The sequence below is a fragment of the Salmo salar genome, chromosome 21, assembly GCF_965601325.2.
Source record: "Salmo salar chromosome 21, fSalSal1, whole genome shotgun sequence".
In the NCBI taxonomy this organism is placed as follows: Eukaryota; Metazoa; Chordata; class Actinopteri; order Salmoniformes; family Salmonidae; genus Salmo; species Salmo salar.
Genome location: NC_138311.1, coordinates 18,380,549 through 18,399,642, shown reverse-complemented (window position 1 = coordinate 18,399,642; position 19,094 = coordinate 18,380,549). Strand labels below are relative to the sequence as shown.

Here is a 19,094-nt window from a genome sequence, read left to right as displayed (position 1 = left end):
AGAGGGAACTGTTATAGCGTGCATGTAGAGTTCTCACAAGGGAGACGTGGACGTATGTGACTGCTACAGAATGTTATCACCAAAATATCTAAATAGTAAAGAAGCAAAAAGGTACAGTGCTCTAGCTCTGAGTATTGCAGTTTATGTACACGGAGTGGACAAAACATTAAGAACACCTTCCTACTATTGAGTTGCCCTCAGAACAGCCTCAATTTGTTGGGGCGTGGACTCTACAAGGTGTTGAAAGCGTTCCACAAGGATACTGGCCCATGTTGACTCCAACACATCCACACAGTTGTGTCAAGTTGGCTGGATGTCCTTTGGGTGGTGGACCGTTCTTGATACACACGGGAAACTGTTGAGCGTGAAAAACCCAGCAGCGTTGCAGTCCTTGACACAAACCGGTGCGCCTGGCACCTACTACTCCTCCCCTTCATCTACACTGATTGAAGTGGATTTAACAGGTGACATCAATAAGGGATCACAGCTTTCACCTGGATTCATAGAAAGAGCAGGTGTTCCTAATGTTTTGTAGTGTATATCTAATGGGTATTTCTGCAGGAGATAACCTCACCCTGGTCACCACTTCAGTTCTTCCCAGCACCATATTGTCCAATTAGTGTTTCTTATCAACATCCTCATAACGTTAACACAGCTACTGATAACTAGCTTAGATGTCCTTGTCCCTCCTCCAGCGCCCTCCATCATAGTGCTGATGTATCATCTACAGAGAGTGTCAAGGTGGCTATTTTAAGAAGAGCAGTGGACATAGGTGTGACAGTGTCACAGTGACGTGGCCTTTGTCCTGCTTCCTTAGTGGACGATGACACGTTAGTGACAGACAGCTGACCGGAGTGGCAGTGGACTAAGGTTCTCTCAAGGCAACGTGACACATTTGGGTGGATGTGTGTGTGTGTGTGTGTTTATTTTCTTTGTTTTAATGGCCATCTGTGACCATCTCTCTTAATCAGCCAATGGAATGTGTCAATAGTGTGTCTATGTTTAAATCCATTGATGCTGTTCGGGACTCTTATAGCTGTTACGTGGAGTTAGAGGGTTGTTATACCTCCTGTCACATCGAGTCACATCAGGAGGTGACAGTCTGCTCCCCTCTGGACCACAGCAGGACACCTCCCAGCAGGAGGGTGTGTGTGTGTGTGTGTGTGTGGGTGTGTGTGAGTGTGCGAGTGTGCGTGTGTGCGTACATACTTGCTCTGTGTCAGATCCACCACGATGAAGTCCTTTTCTAAAAGCACAACCACCGCATAAGGATCCTGGACCTCTGTAGACAGTCACATAGATACACAGAGTAGTGAATTACATTCATACACAGAAACAATAGATAGTCGACATCGAGAACGTAATACTGTGCAAATCCTTCACTTCCAACACTTTAAATAGAAATGTAAATATATGAATGTGTACGTGCGTGTGCGAGCGTGTGTACTTTGTGCTGAAGTCTCTGTTCCTCTGCTCTCCCAGGTATGTGACAGAGAGAGAGCAGATATAGTAATTTAAGGTCTCACAGAGGCACTCATTACCATCACACCTTCGACTCAAATTAGACTAATTATCATGGGGAGAGAGAGAGAGAAACAGAGTAAGAGTCAGCAAGTGAGTGAAAGAGAGAGGGCCAGTGAGAGAGAGAGAGAGAGAGAGAGAGAGAGAGAGAGAGAGAGAGAGAGGGGGGGGGGCTTTTACTCCATCCTTCAAACCCAACCTACTGACATTACATTTACATTTTAGTCATTTAGCAGACGCTCTTATAGAACAATTTACAGTAGTGAATGCATACATTTCATTTCATGCATTTTTTTTGTACTGCCCCCCCCCGTGGGAATCGAACCCACAACCCTGGCGTTTCAAACACCATGCTCTACCAACTGAGCAACAGGGACCTCCACCCCCCCACCCCTCCACTCACCGTTGGAGTATGGGGTATCACAGAGTACTAGGAACTCTACGATAGGGTGGTCCATCTCCAGCACCGTGACGGCCTTGCCGTGCATGATGGTCAGGGTGGGCCTCCTTCCACCGGACTTGTCATATGACAGACCCCCAGAGAAGATGACATAGGGCTCACTGCTGTGGAAACAAAAACAAACAGGTCTTAAGGACTGACATTATTGTGACCATATGTCAATATCACGATAGAGTGACCAAGTGTCGCTATGAAATCCAGGAAATATTTAATGTTGGTATAACATAGGATGATTGGTCACGAGAGCGTTCGTGAACGTGTCATGGATGATCATGAAAAACATCACGTCCTGTTTACGTCCGCTGACGCACCATCCAAGCTAAGCCTTCCCAACAAATTAAACCATGAAACTACGAGAAACATCACAGTGTCTAAAAGAAGTGAACAATTTAATCAGAACTACAGTATAATATAGATACTTAAGGAGGAATATAAAAAATTCACATGGCAGGATAATGATGTACAGTATATTTCAGCCAATGGTGCCCTTCCTTCCCACAGTGCTGCTTGGCATAATCCTTCCTGTCTGTCTCAGTGAGTCCGCGAGAATAGAGAGAGACAGTTAGCCCACAGCACACAGCATGACTGTGAATGTGTTTGTCTGATCTGGGCCAGACTAATACAACCATACAAGGGCACAGCGGTCATCAGAGACAACCACCCACGGTCACAACGGGCATCATGATCAGACACAATCCACCCACGGTCATGATGATCATCAGAGACAACCACCCACGGACCTGTCGGTCACACCGGTCATCAAACACAAGCACCCACGGTCTCACGGTCACAATGACCATCAGACACAACCACCGGCAGTCCTCCAGATCAGACACAACCACCAACCGTCACGGTCACAAAGACCATCAGACACAAACCACCCACAGTCACAATGACCATCAGACACAAACCACCCACGGTCACGGTCACAAAGACTATAAGACACAAACCATCCACGGTCACGGTCACAAAGACTATCAGACACAAACCACCCACGGTCACGGTCACAATGACCATCAGACACAAACCACCCACGGTCACGGTCACAATGACCATCAGACACAAACCACCCACAGTCACAATGACCATCAGACACAAACCACCCACGGTCACGGTCACAAAGACTATAAGACACAAACCATCCACGGTCACGGTCACAAAGACTATCAGACACAAACCACCCACGGTCACGGTCACAATGACCATCAGACACAAACCACCCACGGTCACGGTCACAATGACCATCAGACACAAACCACCCACGGTCACAAAGACCATCAGACACAAACCACCCACGGTAACGGTCACAATGACCATCAGACACAACCGCCCACAGTCACGCTGGCCATTAGATAACAACCGCCCACCGTCAAAGTCACGTTCATGGCCGTGAGTAACAAGAGCATTCTGCTGTTTTCTCTCAGCATTACAAAGCGTGGTCACACCCTGAAAGGCACAGTCTAAAGTGTTATCTCAGTCTCAGTGTTGCACCTGTACTTCCTTTGCTTGTCTATCTACCTCATTTAATATTCAACTTCACACAACTACAACTATATGATTACAAGCCTCCACTGCAATTGACTAACCACTGAAGGGAGAAATAGGAAGAGATAATTAGGAACAATCATGCATTCCAAACAGACAACACAGAGCATCAAGCCAAGAGGGAATTCTGCTTCAGCGGCTCCTCTCAATCCCATGTCTGGAGATGAAACGCTTCTTAACAGCTTCCTGTTAAAGGCTCCCTGTATTTGTAATACTTTTCTGATGTGATAGAATATCAGCGGATGACTCAGACCTATCTGGAGCTCGTTCATACCAGGTTTCAAGCTAGGAACAAAATCGTTTCTGGCAAGTAAAACACATGAAATTGACAAATTAATTTGCACTACAGGGGAACTGCCATTGGTATTATGAGTTAGGCAGAGTTCTATGTTTCAGTCAATGGTGCCCTTCCTTCCCACAAGGCTGCTGGGAGTATTTATTCCTGTCTCGCTCAATGAGTCAGAAGGATCAGAGAGAGACAGTTAGCCCACAGAGTGACTGTGAATGTGTTAGTCTGGTCTTGGCCAGCCCTGGGACAAACTGACTGCCCGCAGAGTGACTGTGAATGTGTTAGTCTGGTCTTGGCCAGCCCTGGGACAAACTGACTACCCGCAGAGTGACTGTGAATGTGCTAGTCTGGTCTGGGCCAGCCCTGGGACAAACTGACTGTCCGCAGAGTGACTGTGAATGTGTTAGTCTGGTCTGGGCCAGCCCTGGGACAAACTGACTGCCCGTAGAGTGACTGTGAATGTGTTAGTCTGGTCTGGGCCAGCCCTGGGACAAACTGACTGCCCGTAGAGTGACTGTGAATGTGTTAGTCTGGTCTGGGCCAGCCCTGGGACAAACTGACTGTCCGCAGAGTGACTGTGAATGTGTTAGTCTGGTCTGGGCCAGCCCTGGGACAAACTGACTGTCCGTAGAGTGACTGTGAATGTGTTAGTCTGGTCTGGGCCAGCCCTGGGACAAACTGACTGTCCGTAGAGTGACTGTGAATGTGTTAGTCTGGTCTGGGCCAGCCCTGGGACAAACTGACTGTCTGTAGAGTGACTGTGAATGTGTTAGTCTGGTCTGGGCCAGCCCTGGGACAAACTGACTGCCCGTAGAGTGACTGTGAATGTGTTAGTCTGGTCTGGGCCAGCCCTGGGACAAACTGAACCGTCTGAGGATCAAACGATCAACACCCTCCAGACACAGTCAAGGAACACAACCGCCGACAGTCACGACGGGCATGACGGGCATCAGACACAACCGCCCACAGTCACGACGGGCATCAGACACAACCGCCCACAGTCACGACGGGCACAACGGTTATCAGACACACCTGCCCACAGTCACGCTGGCCATTAGATAACAACCGCCCACCGTCAAAGTCACGGTCATGGCCGTGAGTAACAAGAGCATTTTGCTGTTTTCTCTCAGCATTACAAAGCGTGGTCACACCCTGAAAGGCACAGTCTAAAGTGTTGTCTCAGTGTTGCACCTGTACTTCCTTTGCTTGTCTATCTAGCTCATTTAATATTCAACTTCACACAACTACAACTATATGATTACAAGCCTCCATTGTAATTGACTAACCACTGAAGGGAGAAATAGGAAGAGATAATTAGGAACAATCATGCATTCCAAACAGACAACACAGAGCATCAAGCCAAGAGGGAATTCTGCTTCAGCGGCTCCTCTCAATCCCATGTCTGGAGATGAAACGCTTCTTAACAGCTTCCTGTTAAAGGCTCCCTGTATTTTGTACTGTTTTCTGTGATAGAAAGCCAGCGGATGACTCAGACCTATCTGGAGCTCGTTCGTATCAGGTTTCACTTCTGAACAACAAGCTGTGATCAAAATAGTTTTTGGCAAATACAAACATCGGAAACTTGACAAATACATTTTTCACTACAGGGGAACTGCTCTTGGCAATAATTTGAAATATCATAGGAAAAATGTCTCTATTTGAGGGTAAATGGAATAGAAAGCAACAACCTTTATGAAAATCCCGCTGCCTGAAAAGTGGTTATGGCAAACACATTTCATTTTACAGAACACAAGGTAGCTTCGCCCAGCACTAGAGTACCATGTTGGTTAGTACAGTGCAGGGTGTGATGTAGGGATCTGGGATCTGTTGGGTAGGTGTATGAGATGAAGAGAGGCAGAGTATTTACCTGTTCCTGGAGGTCTTGTATTCCACCTTGAGGATGGGCTTACAGGACTCTTTCCTCCCGTCCTTCAGTATCTTCCCTGGGGAAGACGAAAAAAAGGGGAAGCCATGTTGGGTACATCAACAAAATAAGCCAGTTATGTTGTTTTTATCGTCATATCATTAGGTAGTTATTAAAGTGTAAAGTACTGCTAAGACAGCAGAGGACAACGAACCCTCTTATTGAGTGTGCACATTCTTTTCAACAACAGTTTTGGGCTTTTTCACCATTGATGAATCTGTTTCTCTCTAAGTCCTGTCCTCTCATGCAAATGACTGTGATTAACACGCCTGGGAGTGGAGTGCAGTCGAATAGATCATGTTAAATAATGTGGTGGCTGGCGGGTGAGTTGCATGTATGTTTTTTACATTGTTTATCTCTTCTGAACTATATATAAAGGCAGTATTCCCTGTTCCCGTTCGAAGATAAATTACTTTTGGCCGTCACGAATCAGACTTAAATAAATACCTAGAGGACTGTCTCCCTGCGTTCAAAAAACTGAGTCGGGGAAGAAACAAGGAATATAGGCCTACACTCAGCTCAAAGTGATGTCCGACTGATCCCATACCAGGCCTATACTCAACTCAAAGTGATGTGGCAGTAATAAAGCCTCCTTGAAAAAGCCAAACCTTGACCCACAAAATATAAAAAAACTATCGGCCCATAACGAATCTCCTCTTCCTCTGAAAAATGTTTGAAAAAGCTGTTGCGCAGCAACTCACTGCTTTCCTGAAGACAAACAATGTATACGAAACGCTTCAGTCTGGTTTTAGACCCGATCATAGCACTGAGACTGCACTCGTGAAGGTGGTAAATTGCTTTTTAATGGCATCAGACCAAGGCTCTGCATCTGTCCTCGTGCTCCTAGACTTGAGTGCTGCTCTTGATACCATCGATCACCAAACCCAAATTGGTCTACACGGACAAGTTCTGGCCAGGTTTAGATATTATCTGTCGGAAAGATATCAGTTTGTCTCTGTGGATAGTGTGTCCTCTGACAAATCAACTGTAAATGTCGATGTTCCTCAAGGTTCCGTTTTAGGACCACTATTGTTTTCACTATATATTTTAACTCTTGGTGATGTCATTCGGAAGCATAATGTTAACTTTCACTGCTATGCGGACGATACACAGCTGTACATTTCGATGAAACATGGTGAAGGCCCAAAATTGCCCTCCCTGGAAGCCTGTGTTTCAGACATAAGGCAGATGGTGGAATTTTTAAACTTTTAAACTCGGACAAAACAGAGATGCTAGTTCTAGGTCCCAATAAACAAATATATCTTCTGTTGGATTTGACAACTAATCTTGATGGTTGTACAGTTGTCTCAAATAAAACTGTGAAGGACCTCGGCGTTACTCTGGACCCTGATCTCTCTTTTGACGAACATATCAAGACTGTTTCAAGGACAGCTTGAAACAGAAACATTGCACAAATCAGAAACTTTCTGTCCAAAAATGATGCAGAAAAATGTATCCATGCTTGTGTCCCTTCTAGATTAGACTACTGCATTGCTCTACTTTCCGGCTACCCAGATAAAGCACTAAATAAACTTCAGTTAGTGCTAAACACGGCTGCTAGAATCTTGACTAGAACAAAAAAAAATGTATCATACTACTCCAGTGCTAGCCTCTCTACACCGGCTTCCTGTTAAGGCTAGGGCTGATTTCAAGGTTTTACTGCTAACCTACAAAGCATTACATGGGCTTGCTCCTACCTATCTTTCCGATTAGGTCCTGCCGTACATACCGACACGTAAGCTACGATCACAAGACACAGGCCTCCTTATTGTCCCTAGAATTTCTAAGCCAACAGCTGGAGGCAGGGCTTTCTCCTATAGAGCTCAATTTTTATGGAATGGTTTACCTATCCATGTGAGAGACACAGACTCGGCCTCGACCTTTAAGTATTTTTTGAAGACTCATCTCTTCAGTAGGTCCTATGATTGAGTGTAGTCGGCCCAGGGGTGTGAAGGTGAACGGAATGGCACTGGTGCGAAGAACCGCCCTTGCTGTCTCTGCCTGGCCAGCTCCCCTTTCTCCACTGGGATTCTCTGCCTCTGACCCTATTACTGAGTCACTGGCTTACTGGTGCTCTTCCATGTCGTCCCTAGGAGGGGTGCGTCACTTGAGTGGGTTGAGTCACTGACGTGTCTCAGCCTCCAGTATTTATGCTGCAATAGTTTATGTGTCGGGGGCTAGGATCAGTCTGTTATATCTGGAGTATTTCTCCTGTCTTATCCGGTGTCCTGTGTGAATTTAAGTATGCATCCTCTAACTCTCTCTCCCTCTTTATTTCTCTTCTCTCTGAGGACCATGCCTCAGGTCTCTCTCTCTCTCTCTCTCTCTCTCTCTCTCTCTCTCTCTCTCTCTCTCTCTCTCTCTCTCTCTCTCTCTCTCTCTCTCTCTCTCTCATCGGCTATGAAAAGTCAACTGAAATTTACTCCTGAGGTGCTGACCTGTTGCACCCTCTACAACCACTGTGATTATTATTATTTGACCCTGCTGGTCATCTATGAACGTTTGAACATCTTGTCCATGTACTGTTATAATCTCCACCCGGCACAACCAGAAGAGGACTGGCCACCCCTCAGAGCCTGGTTCCTCTATAGGTTACCTTCTAGGTTCCTGCCTTTCTAGGGAGTTTTTCCTAGCCACATCTGCTTGCTTGCTGTTTGGGGTTTTAGGCTGGGTTTCTGTATAGCACGTTGTGATATTGGCTGATGTAAAAAGGGCTTTATAAATACATTTGATTGATTGATTGATTGATTGATTGATGTCCGACTGATCCAATACAAGGCCTATACTCAGCTCAAAGTGATGTCCGACTGATCCAATACCAGGCCTATACTCAGCTCAAAGTGATGTCCGACTGATCCAATACCAGGCCTATACTCAGCTCAAAGTGATGTCTGACTGATCCAATACCAGGCCTACACTCAGCTCAAAGTGATGTCTGACTGATCCAATACCAGGCCTATACTCAGCTCAAAGTGATGTTTGACTGATCCAATACGAGGCCTATACTCAGCTCAAAGTGATGTTTGACTGATCCAATACCAGGTCTATACTCAGCTCAAAGTGATGTCTGACTGATCCAATACCAGCCCTATACTAAATTCACATGGCAGGATAATGATGTACAGTATATTTCAGCCAATGGTGCCCTTCCTTCCCACAGTGCTGCTTGGCAAAATCCTTCCTGTCTGTCTCAGTGAGTCCGCCAGAACAGAGAGAGATAGTTAGCCCACAGCCCACAGAGTGACTGTGAATGTGTTAGTCTGGTCTGGGCCACCCACAGGCACGGCGGTCATCAGAGACAACCACCCACGGCCACAACAGGCATCGCGATCATACACAAACCACCCACAGTCATGAAGACGATCAGACAATCACAGCTACGGTCCTGATAAACAGATCTTTGGTCCTCTGTTCCGTCCCTATTACTCATCCCCAGTGTTTACAGACAGTCAGACAGACAGACACCGTGTGTCCTTCCTGAGTGTCTGGTGGAGTCTTTCATGTGTAAAGTCACAGGGTCAAACTATGCCGCCTACACACAGACCACTCCGACACAGCGTCAGAGAGCCAAGGCCGTGGCAGAAACGCAGGGTTTGCTCATTGCAATCAGAGCTCCTCAAAGAGTATTCCGCAAACATCTGACCTGATGGTGCACTTATTCATCTGCTGGGTAGCAGAGTGTAAGCTCAGGACCTTGGAAAATCTATGGACTCACCAAGTCATTGTAACATGTCTTGATGTTATCCAGCAAAGGTTTATCATTTAAAGCACTATCAATTGATGCCATGTGTTTTCGCTAGTGCCTGCAAATTCATCTACATCTCAAACGTCCCCTCAATGACTACCGCATGTACTGTGTCACTACGTTGGGGTCAGGGCTGTAGGGTCTTAGACCATAGGTCAGAGGTTATGTGTGTGTGTGTGTGTGTGTGCGCGTGTGTGTGTTCGTGCGTGTGTGTGTGTGTGTGTGTGTGTGTGTGTGTGTGTGTGTGTGTGTGTGTGTGTGTGTGTGTGTGTGTGTGTGCGTGTCTCACCATGAGGGTAGGTGATCTGAATGGGCCTGGCTGTGTTTCTCAGGTTCCACATAGTCAGGCTGCCATCTGAGTGGCTGCACATGAACTGCTTCCCCTCATGATGCCAGCTCACAGAATGGATAGCCTGGAGAGAGATGTAAAGGGAAGAGGGAAGGAGGGAGGGTAATGTGAAAAGAGAGAGAAACAGAGAGAGAGACAGATATTATTACAGTTACTGATCAAAGAAATAGGTTGTTACTTTTATTATCATTCCCTTCCTATCACATACACTGCTCACAAAAATAAAGGGAACACTTAAACAACACAATGTAACTCCAAGTCAATCACACTTCTGTGAAATCAAACTGTCCACTTAGGAAGCAACACTGATTGACAATACATTTCACATGCTGTTGTGCAAATAGAATAGACAACAGGTGGAAATTATAGGCAATTAGCAAGACACCCCCAATAAAGGAGTGGTTCTGCAGGTGGTGACCACAGACCACTTCTCAGTTCCTATGCTTCCTGGCTGATGTTTGGTCACTTTTGAATGCTGGCGGTGCTTTCACTCTAGTGGTAGCATGAGACGGAGTCTACAACCCACACAAGTGGCTCAGGTAGTGCAGCTCATCCAGGATGGCACATCAATGCGAGCTGTGGCAAGAAGGTTTGCTGTGTCTGTCAGCGTAGTGTCCAGAGCATGGAGGCGCTACCAGGAGACAGGCCAGCACATCAGGAGACGTGGAGTAGGCCGTAGGAGGGCAACAACCCAGCAGCAGGAACGCTACCTCCACCTTTGTGCAAGGAGGAGCAGGAGGAGCACTGCCAGAGCCCTGCAAAATGACCTCCAGCAGGCCACAAATGTGCATGTGTCTGCTCAAATGGTCAGAAACAGACTCCATGAGGGTGGTATGAGGGCCCGACGTCCACAGGTGGGGGTTGTGCTTACAGCCCAACACCGTGCAGGACGTTTGGCATTTGCCAGAGAACACCAAGATTGGCAAATTCGCCACTGGCGCCCTGTGCTTTTCACAGATGAAAGCAGGTTCACACTGAGCACATGTGACAGACGTGACAGAGTCTGGAGACGCCGTGGAGAACGTTCTGCTGCCTGCAACATCCTCCAGCATGAACGGTTTGGCGGTGGGTCAGTCATGGTGTGGGGTGGCATTTCTTTGGGGGGCCGCACAGCCATCCATGTGCTCGCCAGAGGTAGCCTGATTGCCATTAGGTACCGAGATGAGATCCTCAGACCCCTTGTGAGACCATATGCTGGTGCGGTTGGCACTGGGTTCCTCCTAATGCAAGACAATGCTAGACTTCATGTGGCTGGAGTGTGTCAGCAGTTCCTGCAAGAGGAAGGCATTGATGCTATGGACTGGCCCGCCCGTTCCCCAGACCTGAATCCAATTGAGCACATCTGGGACATCATGTCTCCATCCACCAACGCCACGTTGCACCACAGACTGTCCAGGAGTTGGAGGATGCTTTAGTCCAGGTCTGGGAGGAGATCCCTCAGGAGACCATCCGCCACCTCATCAGGAGCATGCCCAGGCGTTGTAGGGAGGTCATACAGGCACGTGGAGGCCACACACACTACTGAGTCTCATTTTGACTTGTTTTAAGGACATTACATCAAAGTTGGATCAGCCTGTAGTGTGGTTTTCCACTTTAATTTTGAGTGTGACTCCAAATCCAGACCTCCATGGGTTGATAAATTGGATTTCCATTGATTATTTTTGTGTGATTTTGTTGTCAGCACATTCAACTATGTAAAGAAAAAAGTATTTAATTAGATTATTTCATTCATTCTGATCTAGGATGTGTTATTTTAATGTTCCCTTTATTTTTTTGAGCAGTGTACATTGATCCAAATAAATATCTGTGATGATTATTCCCTCACTCTTTGCACAATATAAAAAATCCCCCTGCCCCAGATTCTAAATATTTTCGTCCTCTCACCAAGTTCCTGTTAACGTATGCGTGCACTACCACTGGAAGTACTCCTATTAGTTTGACTTGGTAGCACAAAATGGTAAGAATATAACTGTAAAATGTAAACTGTGCCCAGGCAAGAAACAACTCTCCACTGCTATAAACACAACTTCCAATCTCTTGAAGCATCTGCAAAGGCAACACGCAAACACAAAACTCGTTGCGAAAGACCCCCAAGACCTGACCACTGCTGCTGAAAATGACTGTAGGCCTACCTCATCCAAACAACCAAGGCTTGATTTTAATCGTTCAGGAGGACAGGCTGTAACCCAGAAACTGAAGAACAAGCTTAAAGCTGGGCATGTAGTAGAAGAAATGCTGCCCTTATCCACGGTAGAATCCACCTCTTTCAGACAGATAGACAAAATGCCGATGACAGTTGACACTGAGTGAGGACCCGCAACATTTTGGGGTGTAACGCAAAAGTAATATAACAAGTAGTGTAATAAATTACTTTTCCTAGGGAGTAATCAGTAAAAATAATAATAGGTTATATATAACTGTTTTGGGGGAGTAACAACACCAACGTGAGGATAGAATACAGTCCTTCAACCACAGTTAACCTAGCAGCTAAAACAAATGAGTGCTGTCCCTCAACTAATCTGGTGTTAAATGAGAGAGGCCGCGACTTCGAGCTGGGCTGATTAGAACATTGAGAAGGATCATAGCACTAACCACGCACAGAACCGGAGAGCTCCGGAAAAACAAGGGGAGGAGAAAGAAAGGATATTGACAGGTGTGGAAAATACAGTCTCACGTGTAAACATTCGATGAGTGACACAGGAGAAATCAATGTTGCCAAGCAATTAGTGAAGCTCAGAACCGACAGTGACTTCTATTCTTCTCCCCTCGACTGCACCACACACGAACAAACGAACGCACACGCGTGCATTCACTCATTTACAGATATGACCCTATTTGTATGGTTCTGTAGGACGAGTTCAGGTGGTGTTAGTGAAAGTCTTTGACGTTGCGTGCCTGTGATATTAAAGAAGCCAGAAATGACTTGGGAGGATTCATGAGCCAGTTAATCGAACTGCACTAATGAAAAACTATAGGTTTCAGCAGAGAGCTCATCTACCAGCCTTTGAAATGGGGTTTGCTTTTTATTCCCGGAGAGTGAGTAATAGATATATGGTATATATATATAAAAAAGAGGGAGTGTTGTAACATCTAAAGCGTGCTCCAGTGCGTCGGCCTCTTCTGTGATGAGCATCGGCTCCAAACGGAGCGCTGTGCGATATCTGGAGCGCCGTGCGATATCTGGAGCGCTGCTATTTATCCCCCCGTTCCTCTCTTCTCCCGGCTCGCACCGGAGCGTCACACAAAGAGCCTTCCTTAATGAATCATGGCAGAGAGAGAGCTCCTTTTGTCCTACGCGCTCCCAGCTTTTGTCGAGGCTGCCATGGCGATGCCTCTCCCTTGTCATGTTCTAAATCGTCTTTGATGGTGAGGCCTAGCAACGTGGAGGCACCAGAGACGAGCATCCACCATGCATCACAATGGGTAATTAAGACTGACAGATCTGTTCTAATGACACCTCTTTGGAAATAAGGGGAGGAATGTAGAGGTTTAAATGAGGGCATATAGGTTACAAATCGTGTACACTGTCAATATTTAATCAGATAGGGCCCTTACATCGTCCCTGATTGTGTGACCTTACGTAAACATACTTTTAAGGGACTCTTAATGAACCCTAAGAAAGCATCCATGTAAAAGAAGCTCCCACACAGTCTTTGTAAACCTTACATCAGACAGTTCATGTGGGTGAAATCACTTGTTCAACTGTCTGCTAGTGGGAGGGAGAGATAGAGAGAGAGAGAGAATGAAAGAGAGTACTCACCTCATCGTAGTAGATTCTGAAGTCAACCTTCTTGGCTCGGAGGTCCCATTGGACTACTGTTCCACTCTCAAACCCTATCAGCAACTGTGGAGGACGTAGAGGGGGGGAAGACATGTAGAGGGGGGTAAGACAGGTAGAGGGGGGAAGACAGGTAGAGGGGGGAAGACAGGTAGAGGGTGGGAAGACAGGTAGAGGAGGGAAGACAGGTAGAGGGGGGAAGACAGGTAGAGGGGGGAAGACAGGTAGAGGGGGGAAGACAGGTAGAGGGGGGTAAGACAGGTAGAGGGGGGAAGACAGGTAGAGGGGGGAAGACAGGTAGAGGGGGGTAAGACAGGTAGAGGGGGGGAAGACAGGTAGAGGGGGGAAGACAGGTAGAGGGGGGAAGACAGGTAGGGGGGGAAGACAGGTAGAGGGTGGGAAGACAGGTAGAGGGTGGGAAGACAGGTAGAGGGGGGAAGACAGGTAGAGGGGGGAAGACAGGTAGAGGGAGGGAAGACAGGTAGAGGGAGGGAAGACAGGTAGAGGGAGGGAAGACAGGTAGAGGGAGGGAAGACAGGTAGAGGGAGAGAAGACAGGTAGAGGGAGAGAAGACAGGTAGAGGGTGGGAAGACAGGTAGAGGGGGGAAGACAGGTAGAGGGGGGAAGACAGGTAGAGGGAGGGAAGACAGGTAGAGGGAGAGAAGACAGGTAGAGGGAGGGAAGACAGGTAGAGGGAGAGAAGACAGGTAGAGGGAGAGAAGACAGGTAGAGGGAGAGAAGACAGGTAGAGGGGGGAAGACAGGTAGAGGGAGGGAAGACAGGTAGAGGGAGGGAAGACAGGTAGAGGGGGGTAAGACAGGTAGAGGGGGGAAGACAGGTAGAGGGGGGAAGACAGGTAGAGGGGGGAAGACAGGTAGAGGGAGAGAAGACAGGTAGAGGGAGAGAAGACAGGTAGAGGGAGGGAAGACAGGTAGAGGGAGAGAAGACAGGTAGAGGGAGAGAAGACAGGTAGAGGGAGGGAAGACAGGTAGAGGGAGAGAAGACAGGTAGAGGGAGGGAAGACAGGTAGAGGGAGAGAAGACAGGTAGAGGGAGAGAAGACAGGTAGAGGGAGAGAAGACAGGTAGAGGGAGAGAAGACAGGTAGAGGGAGAGAAGACAGGTAGAGGGAGAGAAGACAGGTAGAGGGAGAGAAGACAGGTAGAGGGAGGGAAGACAGGTAGAGGGAGGGAAGACAGGTAGAGGGGGGGAAGACAGGTAGAGGGGGGAAGACAGGTAGAGGGGGGAAGACAGGTAGAGGGGGGAAGACAGGTAGAGGGAGAGAAGACAGGTAGAGGGAGGGAAGACAGGTAGAGGGAGAGAAGACAGGTAGAGGGAGAGAAGACAGGTAGAGGGAGGGAAGACAGGTAGAGGGAGAGAAGACAGGTAGAGGGAGGGAAGACAGGTAGAGGGAGAGAAGACAGGTAGAGGGAGAGAAGACAGGTAGAGGGAGAGAAGACAGGTAGAGGGAGAGAAGACAGGTAGAGGGAGAGAAGACAGGTAGAGGGAGAGAAGACAGGTAGAGGGAGAGAAGACAGGTAGAGGGAGAGAAGACAGGTAGAGGGAGAGAAGACAGGTAGAGGGAGAAGGATAAAGAAGAGGGGAGAGAATCCGAGGGCCAGACAGTAGAGCGACAGAGAAGGAAATACAGGATCAAATCATTGAACATTGAAATAAGAGTCTTATAGACTTGAGCTTGTCTCAGTAAACAGAAACTCTTTCTCTCTCTCCCCCTTTACAGACGTAGTGGCCCCTGGCTTGTAGCTCCAGTGGCTGTGGTTCTCTCCCTGTGGAAGATGTGATTAGAAGGATTGGGAGGGATGATCTTCACCATGAGTGTTCCACTCAGCACACAACCAATCTGCTCCCTCTGCCTGTCTCTCTCTGGCTTGCTCTTATCCATGTGTGTGATTTATAGAGGATTTACTTTTTGGGGAGGAGGACTGGGAGATGTCTGAAGGGTTTAGGAGAGGATGGGAATATGGGGCATTTATAGAGAGAGAGAGAGAGAGAGAGAGAGAGAGAGAGAGAGAGAGAGAGAGAGAGAGAGAGAAAGAGTGGCCTTTGTCAGCGAAAAATCTAAAATCCACTGGCTCTGCAGTTTTTGATTAATGAGAAACAGCACATATATTAGGTTCGCAGGGATATGCAAAGACGCTGGTGGTGTCCAAACACCCGTACTAGCGATCAAAATATTAGGTCTTTTGGGTATGTGAAAAAATGATGTGAAACAATTTTATAGTAAGTAAACCAAGATGTCATATTCATTTAGCCTTTTTATACAGGGGAATTCACTGCGTACTATTGAGGATGAGAATCATCTTTCCAGACCCACGTCTGTCTGACAACAGCTGATAATTAGCTGAGGGAACACGCTATACCGAAATGAAGGAATGGCGGGGAATCAACGCAATTGCGCCTTAGACGACTCATTCTCAGAAGGACGAATCTAGCATGCTGATATTCTTTGCTTACTGCGTTCATTTTTGACCAAACAGTACGTTGTAACGTCAATAAATATGTTGTATGTATTAAGCCTGCAGAGAAAATACAGAAGTCCACTTACACCCCCACAGAGAGAGGAGTCTACACTTGAAGGCAGAGATGAAACTATACACACCCTCAGGATGAGAGAGAGATAGACAACACAGACCCATGCACGGAATGAGGAATACACACAACCTGAGTAAAAAGTAGGATACACAAAGACACACACACACACACTCTCCACTAAGTACACCTTAAGAGGGTGGTGCGGAGGGTAATGGCAGTGTCACACAGTGAGACAGACAGAGCAGAAGAGGTGGCGCAGCCTGGAAGAGAGGAGTATTTAAAGGAGGGGATCCTCTGAGGAGGGGAGGAGAAGACAGGTCCCTGTACGGAGGAGAGGAGACACTGTGAAAGCACAGATCACACACTGTGGAATGGAGAGCAGGTGGGGTGGAAAACAGCCTGTCTTCACTCTGCCACTCTCAGTCCCACATGGGCCACACACACACACACACACACACACACACACACACACACACACACACACACACACACACACACACGCTCACGTTCACATGCATACCTGTCTCAATTCCTACCACATAAACCTGCGTTACTGCCAATTAAACCAAAACGGCCCGTCTCTCTATCTCAGCACATTCATCACCTTGATTTACTCCATAAAGTAGTGTGATACTGCTGAAAAAGGTTACCTCCTCCTCACAGGGGACAGCAGTGTATATACTGTAGGTAGGCAACATACAGTTGAAGTCGGAAGTTTACATACACTTATGTTGGAGTCATTAAAACTTGTTTTTCAACCACTCCACAAATTTCTTGTTAATTAACAAACTATAGTTTTGGCAAGTCGGTAATTTTCCCAACAATTGTTCACAGACAGATTACTTCACTTATAATTCACTGTATCATAATTCCAGTGGGTCAGAAGTTTACATACACTAAGCTGACTGTGCCTTTAAACAGAAAATCATGTCATGGCTTTATAAGCTTCTGATAGGCTGATTGACACAATTTGAGTCAATTGAAGGTGTGTGTACCTGTGGATGTATTTCAAGGCCTTCCTTCAAATTCAGTGCCTCTTTGCTTGACATCATGGGAAAATCAAAAGAAATCAGCCAAGACCTCCACAAATTGTAGACCTCCACAAGTCTGGTTCATCCTTGAGAGCAATTTTCAAACGCCTGAAGGTACCAGGTTCATCTGTACAAACAATAGTACGCAAGTATAAACATCATGGACCCACGCAGCCGTCATACCGCTCAGGATGGAGACATGTTCTGTCTCTTAGAAATGAATGTACTTTGGTGCGAAAAGTGCTAATCAATCCCAGAACAACAGCAAAGGACCTTGTGAAGATGTTACCCGTTTTTGTTGGTTATGTTGTCGTAGTTGTGCCTAGGGGGGCATATGGGGGAGGGAATGGGGGAGGGAATGCTGTCATTCACTCCAGGCAGGTGTTTTTCCCCCTGTGTGCTGAGGGTGTCAGGTTCCAGTCCGGTTCTGGCATTCAGGTCGCCACAGACTAGTAGTACATGTCCCTGGGCCTGGAAATGATTGATATTCCCCTCCAGGAAGGAGAAGCTGTCTTCATTAAAGTATGGGGATTCTAGTGGGGGGGGGGGGGGGGGGGGGATATAGGTAGCACACAGGAGGACATTTTTCTCTGTTAAGATAATTTCCTTTTGAATTTCTAGCCAAATGTAAAATGTTCCTGTTTTGATTAATTTAATAGAGTGAGTTAGGTCTGCTCTATACCAAATTAGCATACCCCCTGAGTCCCTTCCCTGTTTCACACCTGGTAGTTGGTGGATGGGACTACCAGCTCTCTGTAACCTAGAGGGCAACCAGTGGGTCCGTCTCCTCTATGCCAGGTTTCTTGTAGGATGACAATGTCTGTATTTCCAATTTCTTTGGTGATGTCCAGGTTCCTGCTCTTTAGGCCAAAGGCAGATGACCTCAGGCCTTGGATATTCTAGGATGAGATAGTGAAGGCTTTGTGTTCCATAAAGTCTCCAATGTTGTTGTGCATGTGGTTTGGCTCTCTCTCTCTGTATTTTCCCTCGTATTTCTCTCTCTCTCCTTCCCTCTCTCTCTCGCTAAAGTGTTGTTATTTTCCTGACAGCATCTTAGACTTTTTTCACGCCAACAGCCCACGCACATCGAGTGCCAGCAGGTCTTGCATGGCAAATCGATTCCCCCTAATGCCTCCGCGCCCCCGGCAACCCGCCCCGACAACCCCGACCATCATCTTAGCAGGCGCGACCGCTTCATGACCCAAACCCCTCTACGTTGCTCACACACACACACACACACACACACACACACACACACACACACACACACACACACACACACACACACACACACACACACACACACACACACACACACACACACACACACACACACACACACACGCACACACACACACACACGCCGTCCCCACTGTGAGACGATGACAAGGAGGACAGCCAGTACCAGAGGGCACGCAATGACCCAAATGCTAGCTGTGATGCTGAGAGCGTTACCAACTTGTTCGGGAGCCATTTTGGGTCATAGTCCTGTATTTAAAAGAACAAGTCTAACAACATGTGTACCAGAGTTCCTGCTAGAGGAGAGAAAGAGGAGGCAAGCAGTTTTTGATGTATTATTGTTCCGCCTACTCACCTTGCCTTCATCCTTCGGGCTGTCACTCAGATGAACCACGGGCCCTGGATGTGCTTTAGTTGCTCTGTGAACAAGAGGAGGAGAGAGAAAAGGTTTATCAGGTTATGAGCATGAGTGCAGATGTTTCAGAGTGATAGTCAAGGGAGTGTGTGACTGGCTGCCATCCAGTTAACCTGAATCTATTTTCTGTATCTGCTGTACCAAATAGATAGACGCTCCAGACCACAGAGCACCAGCAGAATGTCATAGTGACCAGTGGCCTTCAGCACCCAGCACCAGAATCAACCAGACGTTCACTATTAGACAT

The 19,094-nt window shown here is 47.1% G+C and overlaps 1 protein-coding gene and 1 non-coding gene across 5 annotated transcripts in view; both read right to left on the bottom strand.

The window, feature by feature from the left end:
• The window catches only part of stxbp5l (syntaxin binding protein 5L), a 234,287-nt gene that overhangs the window by 58,372 nt on the left and 156,821 nt on the right, over positions 1-19,094 (bottom strand). For all 4 annotated transcript variants that reach the window (XM_045704491.2, XM_014164005.3, XM_082967014.1 and 1 more), the window contains exons 6-11: positions 18,788-18,851; positions 13,594-13,677; positions 9,774-9,897; positions 5,683-5,758; positions 1,925-2,085; positions 1,210-1,282 (exon numbers count right to left, since the gene is read on the bottom strand). In XM_045704491.2, the coding sequence (XP_045560447.1) occupies positions 1,210-1,282; positions 1,925-2,085; positions 5,683-5,758; positions 9,774-9,897; positions 13,594-13,677; positions 18,788-18,851 (582 nt within the window). The remainder of the gene's footprint in view (positions 1-1,209; positions 1,283-1,924; positions 2,086-5,682; positions 5,759-9,773; positions 9,898-13,593; positions 13,678-18,787; positions 18,852-19,094) is intronic.
• On the bottom strand, positions 1,823-1,898 carry trnas-uga (transfer RNA serine (anticodon UGA)). Its single transcript has one exon. It is a non-coding gene; the product is annotated as a tRNA-Ser (tRNA).